This window comes from Lytechinus variegatus, chromosome 2 (assembly GCF_018143015.1).
Source record: "Lytechinus variegatus isolate NC3 chromosome 2, Lvar_3.0, whole genome shotgun sequence".
Classification (NCBI taxonomy): domain Eukaryota; kingdom Metazoa; phylum Echinodermata; class Echinoidea; order Temnopleuroida; family Toxopneustidae; genus Lytechinus; species Lytechinus variegatus.
The window spans coordinates 9714183-9741137 of NC_054741.1; the positions used below are offsets into that span (position 1 = coordinate 9714183).

Genomic DNA, 26955 nt, shown 5'->3' on the forward strand with positions numbered 1-26955 from the left:
CCGACAGCCTAATCACGATTTAAAACTCTTGTTCTGAAACAGGGACGGAAACTAAAAATCTAAATGTTGATAGATTTAGCTAATTAGAATCTAATGATCGCTGTCTTTATTGCATTAAAAAAGTGTATTTTTTCCCATTTCCTTCAGTAAAGTAATTTTTATTCATTTATTTTATTTCCAGGCAAAAGACAACAAAAATATGTACAAGAGGAATAAATTACCACCGACTAGTGCCTGAGGATTACTAAAAGAAAAACTAGTTTCTGTTATGAAGCTCTCCTCACAAGTGGGGGTTTACAAATATACTAAATTAAATTCGGTATATAATGGCAATATATGTTTAGATGCATTAGGGCCTACTTATTAAAACAAAGAAATTGATAATAAAGAGTGTTTGTTTCCATGTGCAATTATAATATCCAGTCAATAGGAGCTAGGAGGTAACACTTGATCAGGGGAGGGATTACTTGACCGCCGGCTTTGAAAATGGGATAAGATTGAAACCTTTGTGTTATGTTTTTTATTGATTTGATGTATAGTATAGTGTTTGTAAATATATTTGGCGAGAGGGGGGATGGGTACAAGGGTGGATACTGGCTTAAGGTTTTACTTATATTCATTCTTCGAACGGATTTTTATCTCGAAGAATCAGAATATAATTTGTTTTACCTGATCCAGGTATCGTCTATGCCCCGTTTGATCTAAAGAAAAAAAGGAAGATAATTGACAAAATCCCCCCACTTGATAGGGAGAGGATTGCATTTGATGGGACAGTGTCGCCAGGAACAAGGCAAAATAAACAAAATGGAAAAAAAAAGAAAATTTCAGAAAAATATTTTGTATATAATTATCTGAATTAAAGAAATTAAGAAGGGACATGGAATCAAGAAAGAGACAGAGACTGAAAGAAAAAGGGTATGGGGGGGGGGTGAGAAGGCACTGCAAAAGAGAGTATCCATGCATCCCCATCTTTCTTTGTCCCCAACTCTCTCTCTCCCTTCCCTTTATATTTGAATTACTCTCAATCTCAATTAATCTCAGTTACTCTTACTCTCTTACACTTGTTATTATTTTCAAAAGGAGAATATTTGACTAGTCACATGCCATCTCTCTTCCATGCTCTTGTCTTTCTCCCTCTCTTCTTCTTTCCCCCATTACTTTTACAAGTCACAGGGGAGGCACTCCTTGTAGCACTGTCCCTGCTATTGATCGAATGTATAGTATCTAATTTAATTTAGTTTGTCAACTTCAAACATTCATTTTTTTCATTCTCATTTTAATCTTCATAATTTCTCTTAATACTTCACTTGTATGCCCTAACAATAATAGCTTCTTTCTTTTCTTTCTTAATTTCTTTCTTTTTTCTTTCTTTCTTTCTTTCTTTCTTGGGGGGGGGAGGGTAGTCTCTGAAATAAAAAATATGCAGTTTTTCTTGTCAGTTAACAAATATTTTACTTTCAGTTAACAGTATATCGAGTAAGAAACAATGATATAAAGATTTTTACATATGAAATATCTAAATAATACTTAGTTGCCTTTTAGATGTTTTATGTTATCTCTATGAGTGGAAATAACTTGAAATTTAAATCTAAAATAAGGCGAAACATACATTGAATATTATAAACAATAAAGGAGGTAATGCATATTTTCATGTATAATTTATACACATATGTTCTCATCTGCAGTGTAGGCACATTATCAAAATGCCACAAATATTCAATAATTCATAGAAAACTATTTAAATAATATATGTATCATATTCTGTACATCTAGCCAATAAAATAAAAGAATTAACCAAAATTGTTTTGAAACAATTTTTCTCTCTCAAAATAAACATTTAATCACAATGTTATGGAAATGATGATCTAATAAAGGTGATCTTTCTCTTTGAAAGTCAAGTCCAACCAACAAGAAAACAAAAACATTACAAACGGAAGCAAAGAAGGATAAAAACAAGCATAATGTTTAAAATTTCATACATGTTGTGCACATCAACTACTTTGATGAAATAAGCGAAACTTTGAAAGGTTACATCCTTCTTATTTCAACACCTAATTCTTAATAAAAAATTCTGATTAAATTTCCAGCAGCGCACTTGCTTGTTTTCTCTTTACTTTCAAATCAATGTCCAGTTTGGGAGGACTTGACCTTTCAGAAGACTGATTTTGGACGGAGTATTTATGACTCTTTCAACATGTGAGTCGATGCACAAAGAAATGGACAAGTCTAATTCCAAAAGCTAACTTACCCCCAAAATATAAATATTTTCATAAAATGTAGATTGCAGTTACATCAGCATCTACAAATCATCAAAAATATGTTGCAATACATGTATAGCATGGATGTACTTGTCTCATGAATGAAAAAAAAAACCCACAGAGAATTAAAATGCATGTAGCAGATATAATGAGCATCATAAATGCCTATGCATTTATTATTTCTGAACTAATGTTATATAGCTGGTTCACCATCATTTATTATGTTAGGAACATCACAGACGTGGTCGTTATTTCAATAATATGGAGTACTTTTCTCGTTCAATTGAATGATAAGGCATCTTATCGAATGTCAGACCTGCACCTTCCACACAGGAGTGCTTCAAGCTTCTTTTCATTGCTAATCATCATCATCATCATCATATTTATAATACACAATATAAACCTCACGTGTGTCTTTTATTGAATAACAAAAACATTTCATACTTCTATGCTTCTTTCTACATTTGTTTTCATCACAGTGAATTTCTGCACTCTACTTCAAATGAATACACAATGAATGAAGTTTACAGAGAGGTAAAACATCATGGCTACGCTGCTGTACCTTGGCAAAAGGAAGCAAGTTACAAAAGTATCATTTGGTGCAAATGAGCAATGTGTGTTAGTCATTTACATAGGCGTCGATGCAATTTAACAGCATATTTTCTTCAACATTTTTCCATAAAACGATTATTTCTTCCCCTCATTTTGCCTGAACGTGCAACATACAAAGGGTGTTTCAGAAACAACAATAACTAAAATTGACTGATGTGTCACTTGCTTCCTTTTGCCAAAGTTGGTCAGTACAGCTCGATCAATCGAGATAATGTAAGCTACTGGAAATTGAAGATGTTTCCCTTCCATTTTTAGTACTGGAATGACAACCTGGTTGCCTTGCTGTAATGCAGAGAAAAGTATCATTGTTTCTCTTTTCATAGTCAGTGGTAGAAACTGAGGGAATTCGTGCACATATCAAAATCCACTGTTTATGAATCAAGTTCATAGTATAAAAAACAATGGAAACTCTTTTTACACACGTAAATGTTTTTGCAGTTCTAGATCTGGGGTGGTATTATGGAACCATGTCATATATTTTGTCATTTCTCTCCCGAGATGTGACACCGCTATGACTGTCACAAATCAGTATTCTGAACATTGTCCTTCCTCTGTCATTTCTCTCCCATGTTCCACCCATCTTTTTGGAGGCAAACTGATCAATATAACCAATAGTTCCGAATGGGAGCCCTTCTAACAAACAGGAAGGCCCAGTGGCACATCCTCAAAATATAGATGGCATCCCGTGACTGCTCGTATATTGACACGCTTAATTACAAAGAGAAACAGGGAGCTGGGAAGGATTTTTAAAAAAGAGAGATTTTTAAAAAAGAGGAAAACATAAAAAAAGGAGGAATTCATATGTAGGGCCTAACCATTTGTACCATGAAAAAACATTTTTGAAAATAGTCATGGATGATGAATGGAACAATCCAATCTAAATATTCAGTCAGCAGGTTATTGGGATATTATGGTACCAAACAAAATCACAAAATTAATGACTGCTAGAATGTGTCATTAGTTTTGTCATATCTTTTGCTTGTATATTGGGATTATGCGCATTTATGAACCACATATTTTTTGTGCGCCAAAAAAGATACAAAATTTGTGACAATTTTAATGAAAAAAGTTATGACATCCACCAGAAAACAGATTCTGTCATATCTCAGAGAAAAGACAATGTTAAGAATACCACCCCTAGCCTACAATGATGAACAATATAAATCTATTATATACACTATACATAGTTTCACATTATCGTTCTTGTCCCCATTGAAGGATATAAACTTGTGGTACAGGTGCAATTCATGCTGCAATAAATATCAAGTCCAGGTGAGCATTCCATGAAACAAACATTTCATACTTTTACTGAAATCCTTTCATCTGATTGGCTCAGAAAAAAATTGTCTGTGAAAATCACTGACTACTTGCTTTATGAAACACTTCCCAGTTCCCAATTTGCATCAAATGTCACACCTTGAATAGGAAGAGTGAAGCGAAGAACCAGGTATTAATTCCTCTGATCCCACCAGTTTAGGAGCATACAGGGGCATGTCATTATTTTAACAATAGTTCTTAACCTAGGGAATAGGAACAGCTTTATGCAATGACACCCCACTGCTGGTGTTCGCTGGACATTCTCATCTGTTGCCAGGTCTTTCGATGCGTCTTCAAGGCCATCTAGAAAGAAAAGAAGGAAATGACATATAGGAATAAAGCAAAGGTTCTATTAAAAACAAATTTACCAATTGGGGCATTCCTGTTTCTAAAGCGTACACTTTATCTTGTTAACATCTACAATTTATTATTTGTTGTCATCATGTAATACTTGATAGCAGAATATTATCATAGTTGATTTTTTTTAAAACAACCTGTGGTTCATTGTAGAAAGCAAAAAAAAGAAGATGGAAAGAGATTGAAAAAAAATATTCTGCTTTCTTCCTTCAAGTTGAACATTCCTAAAACAGTGATGAAAAGTTATCATCAGCCTATTAAGATCTAGTTGAAACTGTAATAAAAATGTACCTTGACTAATCAGACTACACTCTATTTAAAGAAAAAAATGGCTAACATATCAAACACATAAACATGTTTTGCAATAGGGTGCTGTTCAAAAAACAACAACTTGCATCAGGCAAATACATTTTCATTTACAGGGGCTACTTTTCACAATGTACTTCCTAGACCTGCAACATAGGAGAAGCTTTGACATTGCGGGGAATGGGGATTTTCCAAGATTTTTTTCTTATTTTCTAGAGCTCTTTGGAGCATTTGTGGGCGAAGTGCCCTGAGCCCACATGTAATTTCCCGATATGCATTATAGAACCCATGAGATGTCTGTTTATGTAACATGTATCATACAAAGTGGTGTGCACATTTACTGTGGCGCTGCCAGCATGAGTGTTCATAATCTCATGCAGAAAGTGATGGCTGATATGCAATTATTTTGATTGTTGGATAATAAAAAGTCACCAGAAAACACGATCGAGATATCCGACGATCTCTTTCTTTTTAAGATAACACTATTTCTTTTGTATTTTCCAAGCAGTTTTATGCCAAATTATCCTGATACTGTCACTTCTGACTACTGGGACCGTTTAACAAAGAGGAAAATATATGGTTAACTTTGCCATTATTGCAACTCCCATGATAACAGGGCTCAGCAGCCAATCACAATCAAGGCTCCAATGACGGTTACAACAATGACAAAGCTACCATAGTTTTAAAGTCTTTATAAAATGGATCCCTGGCAGATATGGCCAATAAGCATTTTCCTTTCTTACTTCTGCAATCTCGACTTTCCTCTCCCAGCTCTTGACTGTCTTCTGAAGCTCATAGAGATCAGCTTTCTCCTGGACATACTCTACCACCTCAGGAACCTTGTAATCCTCAAGCTGATGTCGAAGCCTTCTGTTCAACTCTTCTGCTGAGGACCTCTCCTGGACACGTAAAAAGAACATTGATAACTATAATTAAAATGCCATTATTAATATTATACAGACTACTGCTCTTTGATTTTTGGCAGTCAAATTGATGGGGGGGGGAGGGAAGACAATAGTCAATCAACCATAGAAAATAGTGAAACTCATCATCATCCATTAAAGTACAGTCCACCAGTTTGGTGTATCATCATACTTGTAGAATTGTGCAGGAGAATGTACAGTGCTGTGGAAGATTTATTCTACGTGCGGTTAAAAAAAAATCAATGTGGAATGTAAAGATAAAAAGTGGAATGCCTCTGGCAGTCTTGCCTGCAGTACGCAATTCAATACAGCAGCTGTGCTGACTTTGAAAATGACTATAGAATAATCATTCACAAAAAAAAACACAATTCAGATAATGATTAAAATACTATGTTCATTGGCTCTAAGTGACATTGAACCTTAATTGTGTGACCGAAGACTTGAGCAAGACGACCAGTGACACTAGATTACCCTTATGTCCACATTTCATGAACTAGATGCATTAACTTTCAAAATTATGATGGGAATTCAACAAATATTCCCAACCCAGCCAAAGTTCATTGACCTTGGTCATGTGACCTGAAACTCAAGCAGGATGTTTTATGTTCAGATGAAAGAAACCAAGATAAGTTTTATGAACTAGATCCACATACTTTTCAAGTTATGATGACATTTCAAAAATTTCACATTCAGTTAAGATTTTTATATTGATTACCCCAAAATGTTCTAAGTTCATTGACCCTAAATGACCTTTTACCTTGTTCATGTGATCTCAAACCCTGGCAGAAGTTCAGTAATACTTTTATCCAAGTTTCATGAACTAGGCCCATATACTTTACAAGTTATGACATTTCAAAAACTTAACCTTAACCTTTAACTCACCTCCTCTACAGTTTCTGTTTCAGCATCAATTCTTGAAAGTAGTTCATTTCTGGATGCGATTTCATTTCCTAGTCTGTCTGATTCCATCGTGAGGGTTTGAAGTTTTTTCTGCAGTGAGTGAAAAGTAACAGAGAATTGTGAACGATAGGAAATCACATAAAGGGTTTTTTGAAAAAAGGAATGCAAATGTCAAGAAATGACCTGCATATTTAACCCCCCCAAAAAAAAACAAAAAAAAAAAACATGTGTTTGCAATGGAATTTCTGACTACAAAAAAATGACTCCATAAAACAATTTACATGTATCAATTTACATTATTCATTCCTCTGAAAGAGTTCCCACTTTGCAGTATCTGTTTGTACCAAGACCCAATATACATTTCGATAAAATTCACCATTGTTTTCAAAGAAAAAAAAAAGAAAGACTGTATATCTGCATTATTCATAAGATCTAAGGCAGGAAAATATTGGGGGGGGGGGGGGCTTGGGGCAAATTTGTCCCAAAATGCCCCAAGACACCTGGAAAATAGCATAGAGCTCCTTAAATTTCCATGGAGTCCAATGTAGACTGTAACACAATGTAGAACATTTTCGCTGGTGAGTTCAACATGTAGCTCCAGGGTGAAAAAAAACCCCATTTTTTTCCCCCCTGCCTCAATGTAATAGATTAAATTACCCCTAAAACAAAGTTTCCTTTTCAGATCATTATCTATAATAAAAGTAGATCAATGTTTGGGAATCTCAGCTTGGAAATTAAAAAAAATAAAAGAGAAAACACAGTAAGTGAGCAAAACAAGAAGATTCTGACCTTGTAGGAGTTGAGGACTTGCAATGTGTTTCCAGCCATGAGTTTGAGTCTAAGAAGATCTTGGTTTCTCTCATCGATCTTCTCCAGGTATTGACTGTTCTCAATCTTTAACTGCTGGAAGTCTACCTCATGAAGCACCTCTCCCATCTCTTCTTTCTACAGATGAAAGCAAATATAAAATCAAAATTCGTCTACAAAGACTGCTAAAGATAGGTACAAAGTGTTTTTATGGGCAATCAGATGGGTATTTCATGAAAGATGTCTATTTTTTAGTGAAATCTTTGCTTTTGATTGGCTGAGAAGCACTGGCCTCTGACTGTTACTAATGGTAACTGTCTGAGAAAAACAACTTGTTTAAGCTGACAACTTTCATGAAACAGTCCCTAGTATTTAAAAATATTTTCAAACTTAAAAACAGCAAAAATTATCAATATTCACTGTCGTTATCAATTCTGTGGTCTTGATAATGTAAGCAAAAAGCAACAACTCTCTCTGGAGTCCTTATATATTAACCTAGATGGTTAAATCGATTTCTGGCTCTGGAAGCATTAATAAATTTGATATTTAGGTAACTACCATGTTTATGGTGCTTTGCAGCTATTAAGTCTATAACAAACAAATAGATGTGTTTTTTTTTTCTTTCAAATGATACACTGGAACATCATGGGCATGAACTGAAAAGGATAAAGAAGAAAGAAACAAATGACTACTGAACACATTATCACTGATGCTTACACATCATACTAAATGATTCCTTGGATTATCATAGACATTTTTCTTACCTGCTTCAATTGGAGATGCAGTTTCTTCTTCTGGACTTTCAATGTGGAATTCTTTAGTCTTAGCTTTTCAATGAGAGCATCTCTAGACCGTTGCTTGTCCTCATAGTAGCGGATGACCTTCTCTGCAACGACTTTCTTGGTTCTGTCATTGACGGAGCCCTTCAAGATGTCACGCTCAAACTCATAGCGAGATTTCTTCAGCTCAGCGCACCTCGTATCTGCTTCCTCCATTACAGCCTGTAATACAACATGGTGGCATGCTTTTTGTAGAGTTATTTTGTGACAACATCAAATTAATTTTAAAAACCAATGACTAAACAAGGAACTGTTTCACAAAGATTTAAGTATGACATGCATGCAGGGGTCAGATAAAACAGATCGGGGACCACCCTATTATGTTGTCAATAATGATATAAAGCATTAAATACTATACGCATGTTAGCGAATCAACCCCAAGAATTAAGCATAATACATACTGTAGGATCTACAAAGGAAATGATCAAAATATCAATTCTTGAAAAGGAGATAAATAATCATGATTTATTTTCAGTATAGGCCTACATAAATACAGCTAATTGAAATCATAAGACACAATGTACATAAATATACAATAATTTTGTTTGTGTAACAATGGTATTTTGTACTCTTTGTCAAGTTAATTGAAAACTAATTCTTTAGGTTATCAAGTCTCAAAATATTTATTAAGGTGAGTAGATTACATTGTATGAAACATGACCTTACCTTGTAATTATCAAGAACCTTTTCTGACTCTTCTTTCAACTTCTCAATCTCCTCACGGAGTTCTTCAATTTCTCTCTGAGCTATATCACACTTCTGTTCGGAGGCAAGTTTAAGGTGTTTGTCTATGCCACTTCCCTTGGACTTGCTGCGCTTACGCATCACCCTTGTATCGTGTGTTGACTGACTTGGAGTAGGTGCCACAGTAGCCATGGCAGCCATGTTGGGCTCCACACGCTTGAGGTATTTATCAAACATCTCTGTTTCATTCTGCAATGCTTTGTTGCCAATCCTTCAAAACAGAATAGGAAAAAAATATTGAACATGAATCAAATTGAGACCAGTTTAAAATGAAAATATCCAAATATTTAACAAGAAATTCTACTTTTCATGGTTGTGTTTTGTTTATTCAATATTCAAGGTTTTGTAATATGCTTAAGAAAGAGATGGCCTTTTGTAAAGAAATTACCGTTTGTAAAAACAGGGTGAAAATGGTGGACTCTGTAATGGTGCTGGCCTGCACAGGAGCATGCACTGTGGCCGCCGCTAGTACTACTCTAGCAGGCTGCGAGCAGATTGAGAGAGGCCAATGTGTAAGAATAATTATCATTATTATACTAATTATTTATAATCACAATGACATATTAAATTTTATTATTACTTTACAGAGCTACCAAGTCTCACGCACTATGCGTGAGACTCAAGCATTTTGGACTCTTGTTCATCCCCTAAAACCTCTGTCTCACGCAACTATCACAGCCTATCCCCATATACATTGTACACAATGTCTGTGATCTTACTCAGATTCACAGAAAATCTCACGCATAGCTGGTCTTTGAACTTGGCATCTCTGACTTTACTTTAAGTCCACGATGCTGTAGGCTTGAGTTGAGTGCCTGTTCATTGATCGTAGTATCTCCTCTGGTGGTAGTACAGTATCCATGCCATGGTATTAAAACAAAATATATAGATCTATACCGGTACTTAACACGAGAAAGGACTGTCAGAAGTGTGTACATGTAGGCCCTATGCTACTTGCTAGAAAGTAGAAACCGTGGAAAAACATAGACAATACTGCCTACACTGGGTCACTGGCTTATTATAGAGCAAATCATAATTCCTTGACCAGTGCCTATCTAGACAAATTCTGAAGGAGTTGACTAAGTGAAGAGGCTGAAAAAACACTGTCAGGAAGACTATTCCACACATCTACAAGTACAACTGTTAAATGTTAGGCCCCTAGCCTCACTTGTTCACTGCTAACACCCTGCCTGTGGGGAATCTAGAGGTAGGACTATGGTATGCCAATGTTGTACAGAGCACACACTTTAAAAAATCATTAAAATATCACTTTTGTGACCAAAATTACTAATTTCCATACAGTTGCAATTTATTTTTCATTAGTAACTTGGGAATATGTTTTTCATTCACCAGAGCGCTCAAAAACTTAAATTTGGGCATATATTTGTGTACGCCCTCTATTGGTGGAAAGTATTAGTAATATGGCAAGAAAATTTTCATTTTTTAATCTCTATTTTTAATTAAGAAAAATATGATTTAAAGAATCAAATTTAAATGAGAGCCAAGTTGTATGAATAATAGATGTAATGGAAACTGTCAGTGTAAAAAAATCAAGCATTTGCCCCAAAGAAAAAGAGAAAATAAGCCAAACATTGCCACCCTTATTTTGCCACACATGGAGATATATTATAACTGAGAACAAGGTTATATTATAACCTTGTTCATTGAATGAGTGCCTAGCCGGCCTAGGCCTACCAGTACTGAAAAAGGACTTTCTAATCAAGCCTAGAAAATTATTGTTTTGAAAAAAAAAGGAAAGCAAATTAACAAGGCAACAAGAGTAAAACCTGACTAGTTTGCCTATTCAAAATAACGAGAAAACAAAAACATCTTGGCCTTGGACTGTAGGAATCAGGGACAACTCGGACCACGGGACATCTCGGACCGCGGGCCGAGTTGTCCCACCCATTACGAGATTTTTTTCTCACAAATTTGCGTCTATTTTTCCGTAATTTCGAAATTTCTTGTAAAGATTTTCTAGAGATATGGTCTGATGGTAATGTTCTTCACTTTCTATTACTTTTTTTTCGCTGAAATAAAAAAAAAAGTGTAATTTTAGGCGTTTTTCGACAGCTCGCGACTCCCATAGGCGCGCGTGTATTAACTGTGTCGGTGCTCGGCTCGGCCCCGCTCAATAACTGACTTGATTTTGTGATCATTTCTCCTCAAAGTACCACTTTTATCGCAGAAGATGGACTTTGTTGTATTCCATTACCTCCATTTTCTCATCACAAGGATAAAATTTGGTGTATTTGCACGATTTTGATCAAGTTTTTCACCTTTTTCTCTCTGGTCGCAAGAAGCGAACAACCGATGAACGGTCCGCTGCTCTTCATCGTAATTCTCCGTAGCTCGGCCGCCTAAACTGGCGGGGTGGGATTCAGACCGAATCCACAATGGAAGTGGGCGTGCACAGCAAAGAGCTGAGCTTGACTGAGTGAGAGAGAGTGAACTCGAATTTGAAGCTTGGCAGTGTCGTATAGGCTCTGCCTTTTTTGTAAATATATATTTTTCAATTTTTTCTATATTGATTTTCCCTGGTTTCGAGCTCTAAGATTGTAATGATATAATTATGCTTCAATTTCTTTGACTGAGTGTGACTATGGTGTGGATGTTTGAGTTGCTCAAAAATATTTTTACGTGGGTGGGGGCTCGGGGCGATTTCACTCTTGCCCCCGAAATGCGAAAAAAATATATTCGGGGTGTAGCTGTGTGGGCATGCCGGGCTGAGGCTAGCCATCAATATTTTTTTTTGTTGAGAGAGAGAGGGGGGGGGGCTTAATTTTTCACTTTAAATTGATCATTTTTAGGCCTTTTTTTCCATTTTATTTTTAATATTGAATTTCCGTGGTGTAGAGTTGAGTTTTAAGTTGCAATAATCAATATGCTTTAATTTCTTTGACTTTGAATGTGACTGTGGTGTGGATGTTTGAGTCGAACAAAAAATACTTTTACGTGGGTGGGGGCTCGGGGCGATTTCACTCCTGCCCCCTAAATGCGAAAAATATTCGGGATGTAGCTGTGTGGGCATGCCGGCCGGGCTGAGGGTAGCCCTCAATAAAAAAAGAGGATTTTGGGGGGGGGGGCTTAATTTTTCACTTTAAATTTATTATTTTTAGGCCTATTTTTTGTACATTCTATTTTTCATATTGAGTTTCCCTGGTGTAGAGTTGAGTTTTAAGTTGCAATAATTAATATGCTTCAATTTCTTTGACTTTGAGTGTGACCGTGGTGTGGATGTTTTGAGTCGAACAAAATACTTTTACGAGCTAGGGTGGTGGCTCAGGGCGATTTCACTCTGCCTCCGAAATGTGAAAATGATCTAAGTGTATCTGTGTGGGCATGTCAGGCTGAGGGTAGCCATCAATTAAAAAAAGTGTTTTATTTGGGGGCTTCATTTTCAATTAAATTAATTATTTGTATTTTTTACAGGATTTAAAATAAAACTGATTTACTTTCTTTAATTTCATTTCTTGGTCTCAAGGGTGGATGTCAGGCTGCCGGGATGGAATTCAGCCACAATTGCCAATGGAAGTGGACATACTTGTACAGTCGTGAGCTTGGAGACTGAAGCCTTGCCCTACAGCTTAGAATATTTTTTAATCAAGTTTTAGGCCACTCAGTCTTATTCCCATTTGAAATATAATCAGGGCCGGATCCAAAATTTCCCTACAGGGCCGGGGGGCATTTTGTCTAGGAATTTTTGACAAAAGGTCTTTACTGCCAAATCACAGTAATTTTTTTCTCAGGAAAAATTTGACAAGCAAAAAAAAAGGAAAAAAAAATGCCTTTTCAGTACTTTTTAAGGGGGGCGAATGTGCCCCCTCCCTCGATTCGCCACTAGAACTTATGTCCATATTATTTAGTTTTAATTTTTACAGGAGGAAAGAATACCAAATTAAATAAGTTTTATGTTTTGCATTTTTACCAATTATTGTTTATTCAAGTAAAATGTATTTTATTTAGTATTGTTCCAAAATGCATCACCTAATTAACTTGTTTGAATTTAAAATGCAAACCTGAATAAAAATGAATTATGAACTTTGAATAAATAGAAAATAATATGTTATATTCTGTAAATTGTAATATTTTCAAATCATATTTTATCTCCATTCTTATCTTATCATTGTCTCCCTTTCTCATTATGTTCATCACTCTCATTTCAATTAAATTTATATTCTATTACTGGAATAAAAAAAGACAATACTCAACAATGAAACATCGATCAATAGAAAAAAAACAAAGAAAAAGAGGGAAAATACAAAGAAATGACAGGTACAAGGAGGGGGGGGGGGGTAACAACAAGTCATTCTTGTCTGGGTTTTAAAAACAGGAGAAGAGTCGTCAATACAATATTGCAAATAGCAACTATGAAGAGGGTTTGGTTTTTATCAAATAATTTTTGCAGTTCCTTTGGAGTGATGTTGTTTTTGTTTCACCCATTCTAGAAAGTGAACTTTGTATCTAACACTAAGTTGCCCTAGTGTTGTTTTCCAATCTACATTTTCTAGTTCCTTGTATCATGTATGGATGAAATCATTTAAGGTGTACCAGTTAGAAAATTGTTGACTTTTGGTATATATTTACATTAATCATGCAAGTTGCAGGTATGATCACCTTCTCAATGACTCTTAAGACAAGCTTCTGCAATTAATAAAATATATTGTATTTACTAGATAATTTGAACAACTGGACCAAATTGTGGCAAGATTAATGAGCTATATAAGTGACAATGGGGAACCCGAGTCTGATAATGATATGATTTGAGCAAAGAAACAATAAAAATTTGATCAAAATCGGATAAGGAAAAACAATATTATCGCTGCATTTTAAAGAATGATTTGTATTTTTCAGGTGAAACAGGTCTGGCGTTTCTTCATGGATATTTAATCAGCAACCTCATACATGATGTCATATCCTCACTTGTTCTTTGTATTTTATTATGTGAAATTAGATTAATTTTTTAAAGTTGAATTCAATAACCCCGCTATTTGTTATCAGATTTTTATGAAATAAGCACTTTGATATGTGAATGTTGCTATGTCTACATTATTCATATATAAATATTTTCATCCCGGAGCATCCCTTTAAATGATTTATTTATTATTTCTTTTTCTCAAGAAAGAGTATAGTCTCTACAATAAAACAAGTGGAATGCCTCTGGCGGTCTCACCTGCATCACGTGATTCAATATAACAGTATAGTGCTGACTTTGAAAACTACTATATACAACTCGCACAAGATGTTCAGTGATACTGGGTTACTCTTATTTCCATGTCTTATGAAATATACCAATACACTTAAAGAGATATGATGGTAATTCAACAAATACCCCCAATGTGGCCAAAGTTCATTGACCTTACATGACCCTTGACCTTGATAATGTGACCTGGAACTCGCTGCAGGATGTTCAGTGATATAAGTTATGCTGTAATTTAATAACCTTTGGTTATTAAATGACAGCATTAAGATTTGATGTTGATGCTGCCGTCGGAAAAGCGGCGCCTATAGTCTCACTCTGCCATCCAGGTGAGACAAAAATCACGACATGCACAGTGATGAAAAATAAAGCAATAAAATGAATTTAATCAAAAAGAAAAACCACATGCTATGTAAAAGAAATTAAATTTAAAATCATAAATTCGTCATTTTTATTGAATGAAGAATTTAATTTATTTATAATTGGAAAAAAGGATTACCCCTATTTTCTTTCAATGTAACCAAAATACTTGTAGGGCCTAATATGATTTTTCATCACATGACATGATTTTGAACAAAAATCAAGCCATATTTTGGGGTTATGTGGGACGGAATCTACATGGCGGCATTCGTGGGACGGATTTTTCTTCTTAAATCTATCTCTGCCGGCTATTCACCTTATCCCCATCCCTCCCCATCATCCTCGTCCCTATCATCATCCCCTTGGGCGCAAAACTGTCCGCAAAGGTAGAGGGGACCACAGGCTGCAAAATTTTACAAACATTTAAAAAAAGGTTATCGCCCAAATGTAGGGTAATTTTTAACCCCAAAACAATTGACAAGAAAAAAGAGGGGGTTTTCAATAATAAAAGGTCATTTAGTCCTAAACACATGTATCATTTCAATTGTGAATGATTCATTATTTTGTTCTCCATGAAGAAAAATAGTAGGGTGGACATTTGGTATTGTGTCCCCCTATTTTTGGTAGGGGGACACGTCCCCCCCCCCCGATTTCCTCCCATAATCATCCCTCACATCCTCGTCCTTCTCACCATCTCATGCACCCCTCTTATCAAGAGTCATCATCATCATCTCTCTTATTTATATCCCTCATGCACCTCCTCTTCCCTCTCATCATCAAGGCCCACCCCTTATCATCGCCATCCCTCACATCCTCATCTCCATCTCTTTCCCTTTGTCCCTCTCATCATCCCCCCCCCATCAAGAGTCATCAAAGATCCTCATTCCTCTTATCATCACCATCTCTCACCTCCTCGTCCCTCTCATCAAGGCCCACCCCTCGTTATCGCCGGTATGCTATCATCGCCATCCCTTTTACCCTATATCCAAAACTCTGCTCTCTACACAAAGGAAACTCAATATAAAAATTAAAAATGAAATTGGCATGCCCACACAGATACACCTAGAACATTTTCACATTTCGGGGGCAGGAGTGAAAATGCTCGGAGCCCCCATCCACGTATTTTTTGTTCGGCTCAAACATCCACACCACAGTCACACTCAAAATCAAAGAAACTGAAGCATATTAATTATTGCAACTTAAAACTCAACTCTCTACACCAGGGAAACTCAATATGAAAAATAAAATGTACAAAAAATAGGCCTAAAAATAATAAATTTAAAGTGAAAAATTAAGCCCCCCCCAAAAAAAAACCCCAACATTTTTTTATTGAGGGCTACCATCAGCCCGGCATGCCCACACAGCTACATCCCGAATATTTTTCGCATTTAGGGGGCAGGAGTGAAATCGCCCCGAGCCCCCACCATTTTTCGCATTTAGGGGGCAGGAGTGAAATCGCCCCGAGCCCCCACCCACGTAAAAGTATTTTTTGTTCGACTCAAACATCCACACCACAGTCACATTCAAAGTCAAAGAAATTAAAGCATATTGATTATTGCAACTTAAAACTCAACTCTACACCACGGAAATTCAATATTAAAAATAAAATGGAAAAAAAGGCCTAAAAATGATCAATTTAAAGTGAAAAATTAAGCCCCCCCCCCTCTCCAAAAAAAAAAAATTATTGATGGCTAGCCTCAGCCCGGCATGCCCACACAGCTACACCCCGAATATATTTTTTTCGCATTTCGGGGGCAAGAGTGAAATCGCCCCGAGCCCCCACCCACATAACTTATTTTTGAGCAACTCAAACATCCACACCACAGTCACACTCAGTCAAAGAAATTGAAGCATAATTATATCATTACAATCTTAGAGCTCGAAACCAGGGAAAATCAATATAGAAAAAATTGAAAAATATATATTTACAAAAAAAAGGCAGAGCCTATACGACACTGCCAAGCTTCAAACTCTAGTTCACTCTCTCTCACTCAGTCAAGCTCAGCTCTTTGACTGCACGCCCACTTCCATTGTGGATTCGGTCTGAATCCCACCCCGCCAGTTTAGGCGGCCGAGCTACGGAGAATTACGATGAAGAGCAGCGGACCGTTCATCGGTTGTTCGCTTCTTGCGACCAGAGAGAAAAAGGTGAAAAACTTGAACAAAATCGTGCAAATACACCAAATTTTATCCTTGTGATGAGAAAATGGAGGTAATGGAATACAACAAAGTCCATCTTCTGCGATAAAAGTGGTACTTTGAGGAGAAATGATCACAAAATCAAGTCAGTTATTGAGCGGGGCCGAGCCGAGCACCGACACAGTTAATACACGCGCGCCTATGGGAGTCGCGAGCTGTCGAAAAACGCCTAAAATTACACTTTTTTTTTTATTTCAGCGAAAAAAAGTAATAGAAAGTGAAGAACATTACCATCAGACCATATCTCTAGAAAATCTTTACAAGAAATTTCGAAATTACGGAAAAATAGACGCAAATTTGTGAGAAAAAAATCTCGTAATGGGTGGGACAACTCGGCCCGCGGTCCGAGATGTCCCGTGGTCCGAGTTGTCCCGTCCCCGACTGTAGTGTTGACTGTTGTCGAGCAAGCTGCTGCTTGCAGCAGATCGAGCGGTACCGTCACCTCCTGTTCAGGCCCCCGGCCGCGGCCGGGCAAAGCCAATGTAACTTACTGGAGATCCTCAAGCAGTTGAGCCAGATCGTCGTCAGAAAGGTTGTATAAAGGATCATCTTGCTGATCTTGAGATGAGGTTGTCACACTTTCATTGTCTGCCATGATCTCTATTTCTAGTCAAAACACTATTTAACGTCAATTTAGGAGAATTTCGTTGATAAGAAAGAAAATCAAAACGTTTGTTATCCGTAATATGAATTGGCCTGAAATAGTACCGTACAATTCGATTGGACGTGCGTGCACGAACCCCAATAGCGCGCGGATCTTACGGACCGTGTAACATGTAATACACATATGTATGCATGACGTTCACGTACGCGCGCGTTACTCCACAAACCGTACACGTTGCTATGATGAACGTATACCTTGGATACCAATCACAGAGGAAGAAAAAATAAGTGTATATCAAATCCAACTAGAACTCTGCACGATACCAAACATTGTAAGATAATAAAATCTACAAATCCCAACCATTGTTAAAATAAGGGTATATATTTTCTTAAATAATAGATTACGATACGACAGCAAATTGATTCTATCCACTAGTGTACCTACGCTACGGGGTGGGGGCAGGGGCTCAATTTTTTTTTCTTTTTTCTGCTGTGAAATGTCCTTTATATCCTGTTGGGGACCTTTTTTTTTTGCTTGTCAATTTTTTTTTTCTGGCATGAAATCCTTTATTATCCTTTATTTGTGGTTGAAGACCTTTTTTTTGGTCAATTTTTATTTGGTGGGCGATTTTGCCCCCCCCCCCGTGGAAAATCCTAGGTACGCTACTGATTCTATCCCAATAGGGCACTTTACATCACTGTTAGAAGTGGACTCATGATGTATTTTCTTTGATATTCCATAAAAGGTTATCGTTCCTCATATTCCCAAAAAAAGTGTAACAAAAATCTCATCAAAAGTAGATCAAATTTTCTTACAAAAATATTGCCCATTAATTGTAGATTGGACACCCCCCCAAAAAAAAAAACAAAAAAAACAATTAAAGTAAAGGTAAAGCTGACGTCCGTAACAATAAAGATATCAGCGTTGTACATGTTTAAGGGTGCATTCAGGGATACTTGTCAAGGGTACCATTTTGTTTCCAATGTTGAGGGTAGGGTTTCACAGTCAATACTTGTTACGGGGTGCTTTTTCAGAACATGGTAAATGCTTGTTTAGGGTGCTTTTCGAAACCCTATGGTCATGCATGGTATCCACTCGTCAATGGAAGTGGCCTTCTCCCTGTCTGTTGATCAGTCATCTAAAATTCAAGCTTAACCATTAGTACTTCCACTATCCCTGCATCTCCTTCAGACTTCTCGATCTGACCATGAACCAACTCCCGCCCTCTCTCCTCTCTGGACTTCTTCTCATTCTTACTCATGTTCATGAACTAATTCTTTGAAACACTCATACAAACTAATTCTTTGAAACACTCATACAAACTAATTCTTTGAAATACTCAAACTCACAAACTGATTCTTTGAAATGCTCACACACATAAGATAATTCTTTATAAAGGTCAAGTCCACTCCAGAAAAATGTTGATTTGAAAAAAAAAATCAAGAAAAATCAAACTAGCATAATGCTGAAAATTTCATCAAAATCGGACAATAAAATAAGAACGTTATTACATTTTAAAGTTTCCCTTAATTTTCACATAATGGTATATGCACAACTAAGTGACATGCAAAATGAGACAGTTGATCAGGTCCCTCACTCACTTTTTCTTGTATTTATTGTTTGAATTATACAATATTTAATTTTTACAGATTCAACAATAAGGACTAACTTGACTGAACCATATAGTATTAAAATAATGCTAATTCCAAATGTTCAGGGAGGAATTTCTTTGTTTCACTGGCAATTAGAATATTTTTTATATAATTGAATACAGAATGGTGAGTGGATGACATCATCAGTCTCCTCATTTGCATACCAACCAAAATGTGCATATAACTGTTTTGTGAAATTAAGCTAACATTTAAAATGTCATAACCTTATTTTACATCTGATTTTGATGACATTTTCAGTATTATGCTTGTTGAAATTTCCTCTTTTTATTCAATTTATATTTTTGTTGGGGTGGACTTGTCATTTAAAACATTAACTTTCTTTCAAAAAGGTGGTTCACAAACCTCGAGTCTCGCCTGATTTCACAATCAATAAAATATGCAATATGATCTCTTGACCCCTAGATGACCTTTTACCCCATCATCGTCAACAACACACATGTGGCATTACCCAAGGATCATTCACCCAAGCATGAACAAAATTGATGCAGAAATAAAGATATGAGAGCAAGTTGAACAAAAATTTTAAAAAAGGATGGACATGACCTCATCATTTTACGTTTTGACCCTTAAATGACATTGGACCTCATTATCATACATATGGTATTACCAAAGGTTTATTTGTACCAAGTATGATCATAATTGATGCAGAAATAATGAAATGGGAGCAAGTTGAACAAAAACTTGACATTTTGACCCCTAGATGACCTATGGCCCCATCATCTTCAACAACATACATGTGGTATTACCCTATGTTCATTTGTACCAAGCGTAAACAAAATTGATGCAGAAATAAAGAAATTGGAGCAATTTGAACAAAAATTGACCTTTTTGACCAAGATGACCTTTGACCCCATCATATTAAATAACAACCATGTGGCATAACCTACGGATCATATGTTCCAAGTATGAACATAATTGGTGAAGAAATAAAGATATGAGAGGAAATTTAACAAACATTTGTAAAAGACTGACAAACAGGAAAAGTGATCACTCGGTCTCTGCCGAACTTCATTCAGGCGGGACAAAAATATTGGTAACCCATGAACATACACCATTAAGAACAAAAGCATAAATACTTTGTAGTGTTGACAACAATAATTTTCAATATTTATTATTCATTATCATGTTTATGTACCATCAAATGAGTAGGGGAAAGAAAAGTAGGTATCTCAATCGACCCATGTGACACTTTACTTTGACACTCAGTGTTAACCATAAAAAATACTGAAATAAAATCACTTTCCTATGCACACCTCACAAACGGTGGACATTAATATATTTGGTGTTTTCAAAACTAACCAAATCACAAAAGAACATTACAGAGGAAACCATTTCCTCCAAATATTGAATGAAAAAAAATGTAATACATGTCAGGTTTACAAGAGTTCTACATGATGATTTGAAAAAAAGGGTTAAATTTACAAGTAATCAAAAGGTATTCACAGAAAATAAGGGAAGTCTATATTCCCCTGACAAGTTTTCTTACTGTAGCTATAAATTACATTTGCTGCATACTATAGCACTGGTAGTCTGCTGCCCTCGCTTGCTTTTAATTTGCCATTGGTAGCAATTTATAAAATGCATACTACAGGATGCAGCATCACTAACAATTCAAACTAAAAGAAAGTCTCGCCCTACAAACAGTGCAGCACTCGTAATTTCCAATATCCATCTAAATTTCACATCTCATAGGTATTATAAACAACCTAGGACTGGGGCAGACTGGGCCAACGATATAAATAAAATGACAGAAACTACCAAAAATTCACATCTTGCTTTGTGATTTTACTAGCAACAGTCAAGGTTTTTTAGTCTCGTTAGTGAAGGGGATAAAATAAAAAAAATTCTCTATGTATCATCTCCATCTCTGAACTATACGAGTATTTAATTTCTCTCACGTTAAATAAAAAGCAAAATTCTTCCCATTAAATGGGCACTGTCTTGAAATCCTGCATAAGAAAACATAGGGGACACACTGATAATCACAGTACTGTATCACAAATATAATTATAAAAAAAGGGATTCCAAAGTAATGGAAACTCATATTCAATTCCAGAGTACATTCCCCTGTTCTCATCTGGGTTAACTTCTATACAATGTGGTCCACTATTATGTAGCTAGGAAGAACACAATTTTGAATTTTCATTTTATTTTTCTAAGACAATTCTGAAGAGAAAATGATACATTCAAGCTACATTCATCATTTTTCAGAATCTGATTAAGCAGCTATACAATGTGGTCCATGTTTGTGTTACGAGGAAGAAAGGTGGATCTATCATTTCTTTGCATCTCAATATTTTACCATTCAAGCCAGAATATAATCAGTGAATACTGACAATATAAAAAAAACAGAGGTAATAATTCAAGCTCACCATCTTATACAGAATTTCTTTAAAGAATTTCCCTTTATAAAAATCCTACAAGAATGCCACAATAGTAGACTATACAGTTGTGCTAGAAAGTTAGTAAACCCCAACATGAAATGCACTCCTTCATACCGAGTGTCGAATGTAGACAACAACACTACAATGTCTTGCGAGCTCAGAGAAACAAACTTTATTGAATGTAGTATTTTATCACCTGACTTCACAACTGAATAACTATAACATGGCAGAACTTGAACACTTTCAACTATGTTCATTTTCTTGTGAGGTTCACTAAGTTTTTAACATCACTGTTTAGTATCATGCAAAGCTTTCTCTAACAAAAGCATTGAGAAATAATCATCCTCCCACCCCATCAATCCGGAAATAAATAAGCAGGAATTATAACATTTTGCTACAGTGTGTAAAGTTATTTTGCACTCAAACTGATAACCTGTAATGCTTAATATATCCATCAATGCGGAAGGGGAGGTTTGTTATTTTTTTCTAAAGATTAATTCTAACTTTATTGTCATTTTTTAAAAGTGCTTTCAGTTCAGAGTATCAGGTTGCATTTTTTAAAGAAGTTTTTGGAGACAAGCAAATAATAAATATGACCCTCTCTCCACTGAAAAAAATGCAACATAAAACAAGGACTGCTAAAAAATAAGAAAAAAAAGATGAATGATGAATAGTAGATCACTCATAACATATCGCACCTAAGAGAGAACTCATTATCAAAAAGTTTCAAATCAAAGGCAGTTTTATAACCCATTCCTGTAGACTCATTCAAAGCTTCTTGAAATGCAAATGAGGAATTCTCAATGAAATGAACTGCACTGACAAAAATATCAACCTCACAAATGGCAGAATTTTATTGAGATCTCCTCTTTGAAATAGTCTGAAATGGTTTAGAGTTCAGCCCTCACAAAAGGTAAAATTTCTCTTTGAAATAGTTGTAGACATCTTTTAGAGTATATTAGAGAATACTGAAAATCTCAAACCAGAAGCTGACATGGTTGAAATTAAAGAAACAAAAAAGAAGAAAAGTGGTACAAAATATACAATCTTAGAATTCTACAAAATTCAGTTCATCTGTACATGTCCCCCAAATGATGGTTTGATTCATAAATACATAGTATAATAAAAATCTCACAATGATACATATACCCGACTGGTTGCGTAACAAATGGAGACTTGTACTCCTTATGAGGAAGTATACACCACATTAAATCAAACCAAGTTCACTTTTTTTTTGGGGGGGGGTGGGTTAACATAGCCTGAACTAAAATAACACGCAATGGTTCATGAAAACTCTCTTACATATCGCTTCATAGATTTGTACCCAATTGTAGCAAGGTTTCACAATTTTTAGCATTAACGATCTAAAAAATGTGATGGAATTCACTTCTTTAAATAAACTGTATTCATTCCAGTCACCATAGCAGCTTCTGTAACAATGAAGTTCTATAATGACCACCTATGTAGAACACTGTAACAAAATGAGTTTTCTTAGGGGCTATAATAAATTTTCAACAGGAGAAGATTAATATGTATAAAAATGCCACTGTAAAAGGCAGGAGTGTAGCTAAGTTTGTGAAAATAAGAGTTAAATAAAAATCAAGGGCTTCCTTCTTTGTCTAACAACAAACAATAGCCCTGGCCTTAAAAAAATAGGCCACTGTCAAGCTCTATGTCTTATTAAAACAAAATCTATGAATTGGGAATTACCATTTGCAGATTTTCCAAGATGAGCTTAATACATCTTTCACATGGAATGCCATCAATTTATAACACTTACATATATTTTCATCATTTCCCAATGGTAGATGACAGCATCTCTGTCAGGCAAAACATTGATTATCATTTTTGGGTGCTTCTTTTCACAACCTTTTTGTTCAAATCTGCAAAATTGGGGAAGCTTTAATGCTACAGTGAATGAGGGTTTTCCATGGGTTGAAATTGCCAATTGAAATTAGACAATGTGGGCATTAAAGTAAATGACAATTAGACCAAGAATGATGAAACCAAATGAGTTCAGCACATGAGGTATCAGGACTATTTGAAAAGAAGACAAACTACTTCAAGACCATATAAAATGGATATATCTGCTGTCATCCCCTTACATGAATCCCAACTTTTTTTTTTATTTGTCTGAGCAAATACCTATATCAACATCACTGTAATATCTACTGGTAGATTATAAAACATTCTTAGACTGATAATTTGAACAGTTACTGAACTTTCGCCAATTTGTTGCAGGTTTTTTTTAAACCATTGTAAGCTTGACATTCGGTACTCAATATTTGGTATGAAGTCAGTACCCACACTACATTCAGACATACAAACATACGAATGAGTCATCATATTAAAAAAAAACAGAACAGATTTCCATTTTCTGTATCTAGGAAATTCATGATAAAATACAACCCAAACTTTATATCATAACTTAAAACTTGCCTCAAAATTTTCATTAAAATCATACAACAAAGTTAAAGGCCTCACAGCCTGTCAGTGAAATAGTATAAAATCAGTCATGCCCACTTTAAATGCTACTATACAAGGCAATTACAGCTTGCCATGGGCATCATTGATTTCAAGAAAACTGCCACCAATCGACATCTTTTACATTGTTTTATCTCCTATCCTTTTCATTCTAAAATATAACTTGTTAATTTCTTACACACCATATACATTGAAAAAGGAAGGGACAAACTTGATTCCTATCTCGACACAGACTATTCACATTCAAAATCACCAAATCAATCGCTTGGATTTTGTAGTTGCGCTACAAGTGCATGTAACCCACTTGCTACTCTACTCTACTTTGAGAGAAAAATATTGGTAATGCCCTCTTGCTATAAACTTCAAGAGAAACAATGTAGAGAGCGCTGCCCTTGTCAATATTAGTTGTTCTCTTGTGTCAAAATCAGGAATCCCAGAATATAACCCAGGCCAGGCTGTTTGGCATGGCAGATCAAACAACTCTCAAAGACACAAAAATGTAAATGCATTCTTCAAGGATTCTTGATCTAAATTTAAGTGTTTTTTTGCAAAAGCAAGGAAGGATGTACAACGATGGAAACAATTGTGAAGTGGTGTAGCCAAAAGAATGGATCTTTCAAAATTTCAACGTGGAACAAATGTTGGGAAGGGATCGTGATGGGAATGAAGGAGCTCATCTTCTAAACCATAATGCTGATCGTGCAACAGAGATACTAGGGTACGAGAACTATCCTTACATTTTCCCGTAGAAAAAATATCAATAACGGGAGCTGTCAAAATGAGCTCCAAAGCAAGACATAAGTATCAGTGTTGACCCACAACCTAGCACCATCTTGCCTCCTCCCCCTCCCTCCCTCTCTCTCTCCCCAACACCTTCTCCATGTTTTGGTTAAACCACTGTCCAGAGGATACTGATCTATGGTGCTACTGCTGCTGCTGGGCTGGGGTTGGGTATCGGTGAGACAGTCTGGGCTGTGGGTGTCGGAATCAAGGGGGCTCCAGGGATGGTGCCGGACGGCCGTGCTTTCGTGTCGATCGCTGTATGGGGGGGGTGGAAGAAGATGAGATAAGTTTATAGACACTTTAAAGAAAATAGAAAACATTGCAAATAATAATAAAGATTTTATACTCTAAATACTAGCAAATACTTTAATATTGAAACTGTAACATTTTGAACCTCCTTTTACCATGGTAGCATTAATGTCTTATATTGAAATTAAATTAGAAATATATATATATTTGCATCATGTAATAATTCATGATTGTTTATTCAGCAAACAGAGGTCCAATAAAGTATCAAGAGCATTCATTAATTTCCTCTTTGCAGACTCCCGATATGAAGTCTATACTTTGTGAATCCAGAAATTAAACAATACATACTTCACTCTTTCCAGAGTTCTCCATCATATAGAAGGTGGCTTTAAATTCGCAACCCAACTCCTGTGGTACAGTATTTTGCTATGTGACTTGCGTTACTCTCTTTACTCATGTTACATATTCAAACTCACTTTAGATTTTGTGAAGACGTAATTTTCGACAATAGCATACTGAATTCAGGTGTGCAAGAAAAAAATTGTAATGTGCAGGAATTTTCTCAACATACAGTTCGCTCAATTTTTTAGATGACATAGCACAACCAGCCAGTATGTGTCATAGATTTTGAGAAAATGGTAAATTGTTTTTATTCACTTAGTTAACAAGCAGTAGGTCTACATCTCAACTTGTTTGGTCTACTATCAACTTCTTCTAATTGCTGTTTGGTCAGTACACTACACTTGGCCATATGCCCACTTTGTGTAATTCTCACAAAGTCTAATTCGATGGATTCACAATATGGTGCGCCATATATCGGTTGCATCAACTTTTTCCCCATGATGCATTGCGGATTTTGGCCTGTCCGCTGCAACCAGTAGATGGGGTGCTCTATTGTTAATCCATCAAATTCCCAGTTCATCCACTATCCACTTCATTTAATTGAATATTTGTTAATTTTCATCATTCAAGAATCATGCAGAAAAATGGTTTCAGTCCAAGTGGATATTAGATGAAAAGGGAATAGCCACATATTTAGACCAAATGGTTAGGAGGCGAACTGGTAATAAACACAGTAGGATTAGACTATGTGTGAAGAGACCAATTGCAAAGTAGACGAAGCAGGGCTAGACCAATCAGTAAGTTATCAGTAAATTGACCCAGTGCATTTGGGAGAAACAAGTGATGCAAAGCGGATCAAGAGCTTGCGCAAAGCAACACGTTTTGCAAAATAAAATGTGTCACAGAAGTTGCATCACAATTCTAAAGCATCCTAATCATCTCTTGAATGAAAGAATTATTCAAGCAAGACTTAAACTCTGATAATTTTATATAAGCTTTAGAACATGGATAAGCGGGCAATGAAATGTGCATATCTAGCGAATTTAATTTCATGTTACAAGATAGAGGTGGCATTCAGTGTTATTTCTATTGCATTGAAATCATATACACTGTATTGCAAATACATGAATAAATAATGAATTTGAATAATAACCCATGCAAATATTAACAAATTCATGGGAATAATGCTTGTTAGTATTGGTGCAGAATATATGAAATTAACAAAATGTTAGTGCTGCTTTGAACTAATTAACAATATGATACCAAAGCCATGACTCATCTTTAGATGAATTTCAGTATTACAAACATGAAAGGGAATGGAAATAACTACAACATTAATCGGTTAGTTTTCCAGTACAAAATACCATGATGGTTTTCAACTCAGACAACAATTGCAGTAACAGAATTATTACATGACTTCTTCATATCTGGTACTAAAGTCTATAAAGATAATTAGTAAAATTTCAATGGAAAAGCTTGAATGCAATTTAACTTGTTAATATTAAAGGCTTAATACAACCAATGACAAATGAGAGAAACAAAAGTAATAAAATTGAAATACATGAACAAGTACTAAATGCTGATGTTCATTAAGAAATGCAAGAAACTGTTAAT

At 35.7% G+C, this 26955-nt stretch overlaps 2 protein-coding genes across 4 annotated transcripts in view; both read right to left on the minus strand.

The window, feature by feature from the left end:
• Positions 1 to 2130: 2130 nt before the first annotated feature.
• On the minus strand, positions 2131 to 17552 carry LOC121407263 (coiled-coil domain-containing protein 113-like). The gene is made up of 7 exons (XM_041598241.1): positions 17314 to 17552; positions 8986 to 9274; positions 8245 to 8481; positions 7463 to 7618; positions 6656 to 6763; positions 5594 to 5749; positions 2131 to 4490 (listed from the first exon to the last, which is right to left on the minus strand). Exons 1-7 carry the CDS (start codon positions 17415 to 17417, stop codon positions 4410 to 4412), a joined length of 1131 nt encoding a protein of 376 aa, XP_041454175.1. The 5' UTR covers positions 17418 to 17552; the 3' UTR covers positions 2131 to 4409.
• Positions 17553 to 20180: 2628 nt separating this feature from the next.
• LOC121407264 (casein kinase II subunit alpha-like) overlaps positions 20181 to 26955 on the minus strand; it is a 37958-nt gene continuing 31183 nt past the window's right edge. For 2 of the 3 annotated variants that reach the window (XM_041598243.1, XM_041598242.1), the window contains one exon: positions 20181 to 25005. In XM_041598243.1, coding sequence (XP_041454177.1) covers positions 24884 to 25005 — 122 coding nt within the window. In that variant the 3' untranslated portion in view covers positions 20181 to 24883. The remainder of the gene's footprint in view (positions 25006 to 26955) is intronic. The other variant, XR_005968898.1, reaches the window with a different exon arrangement.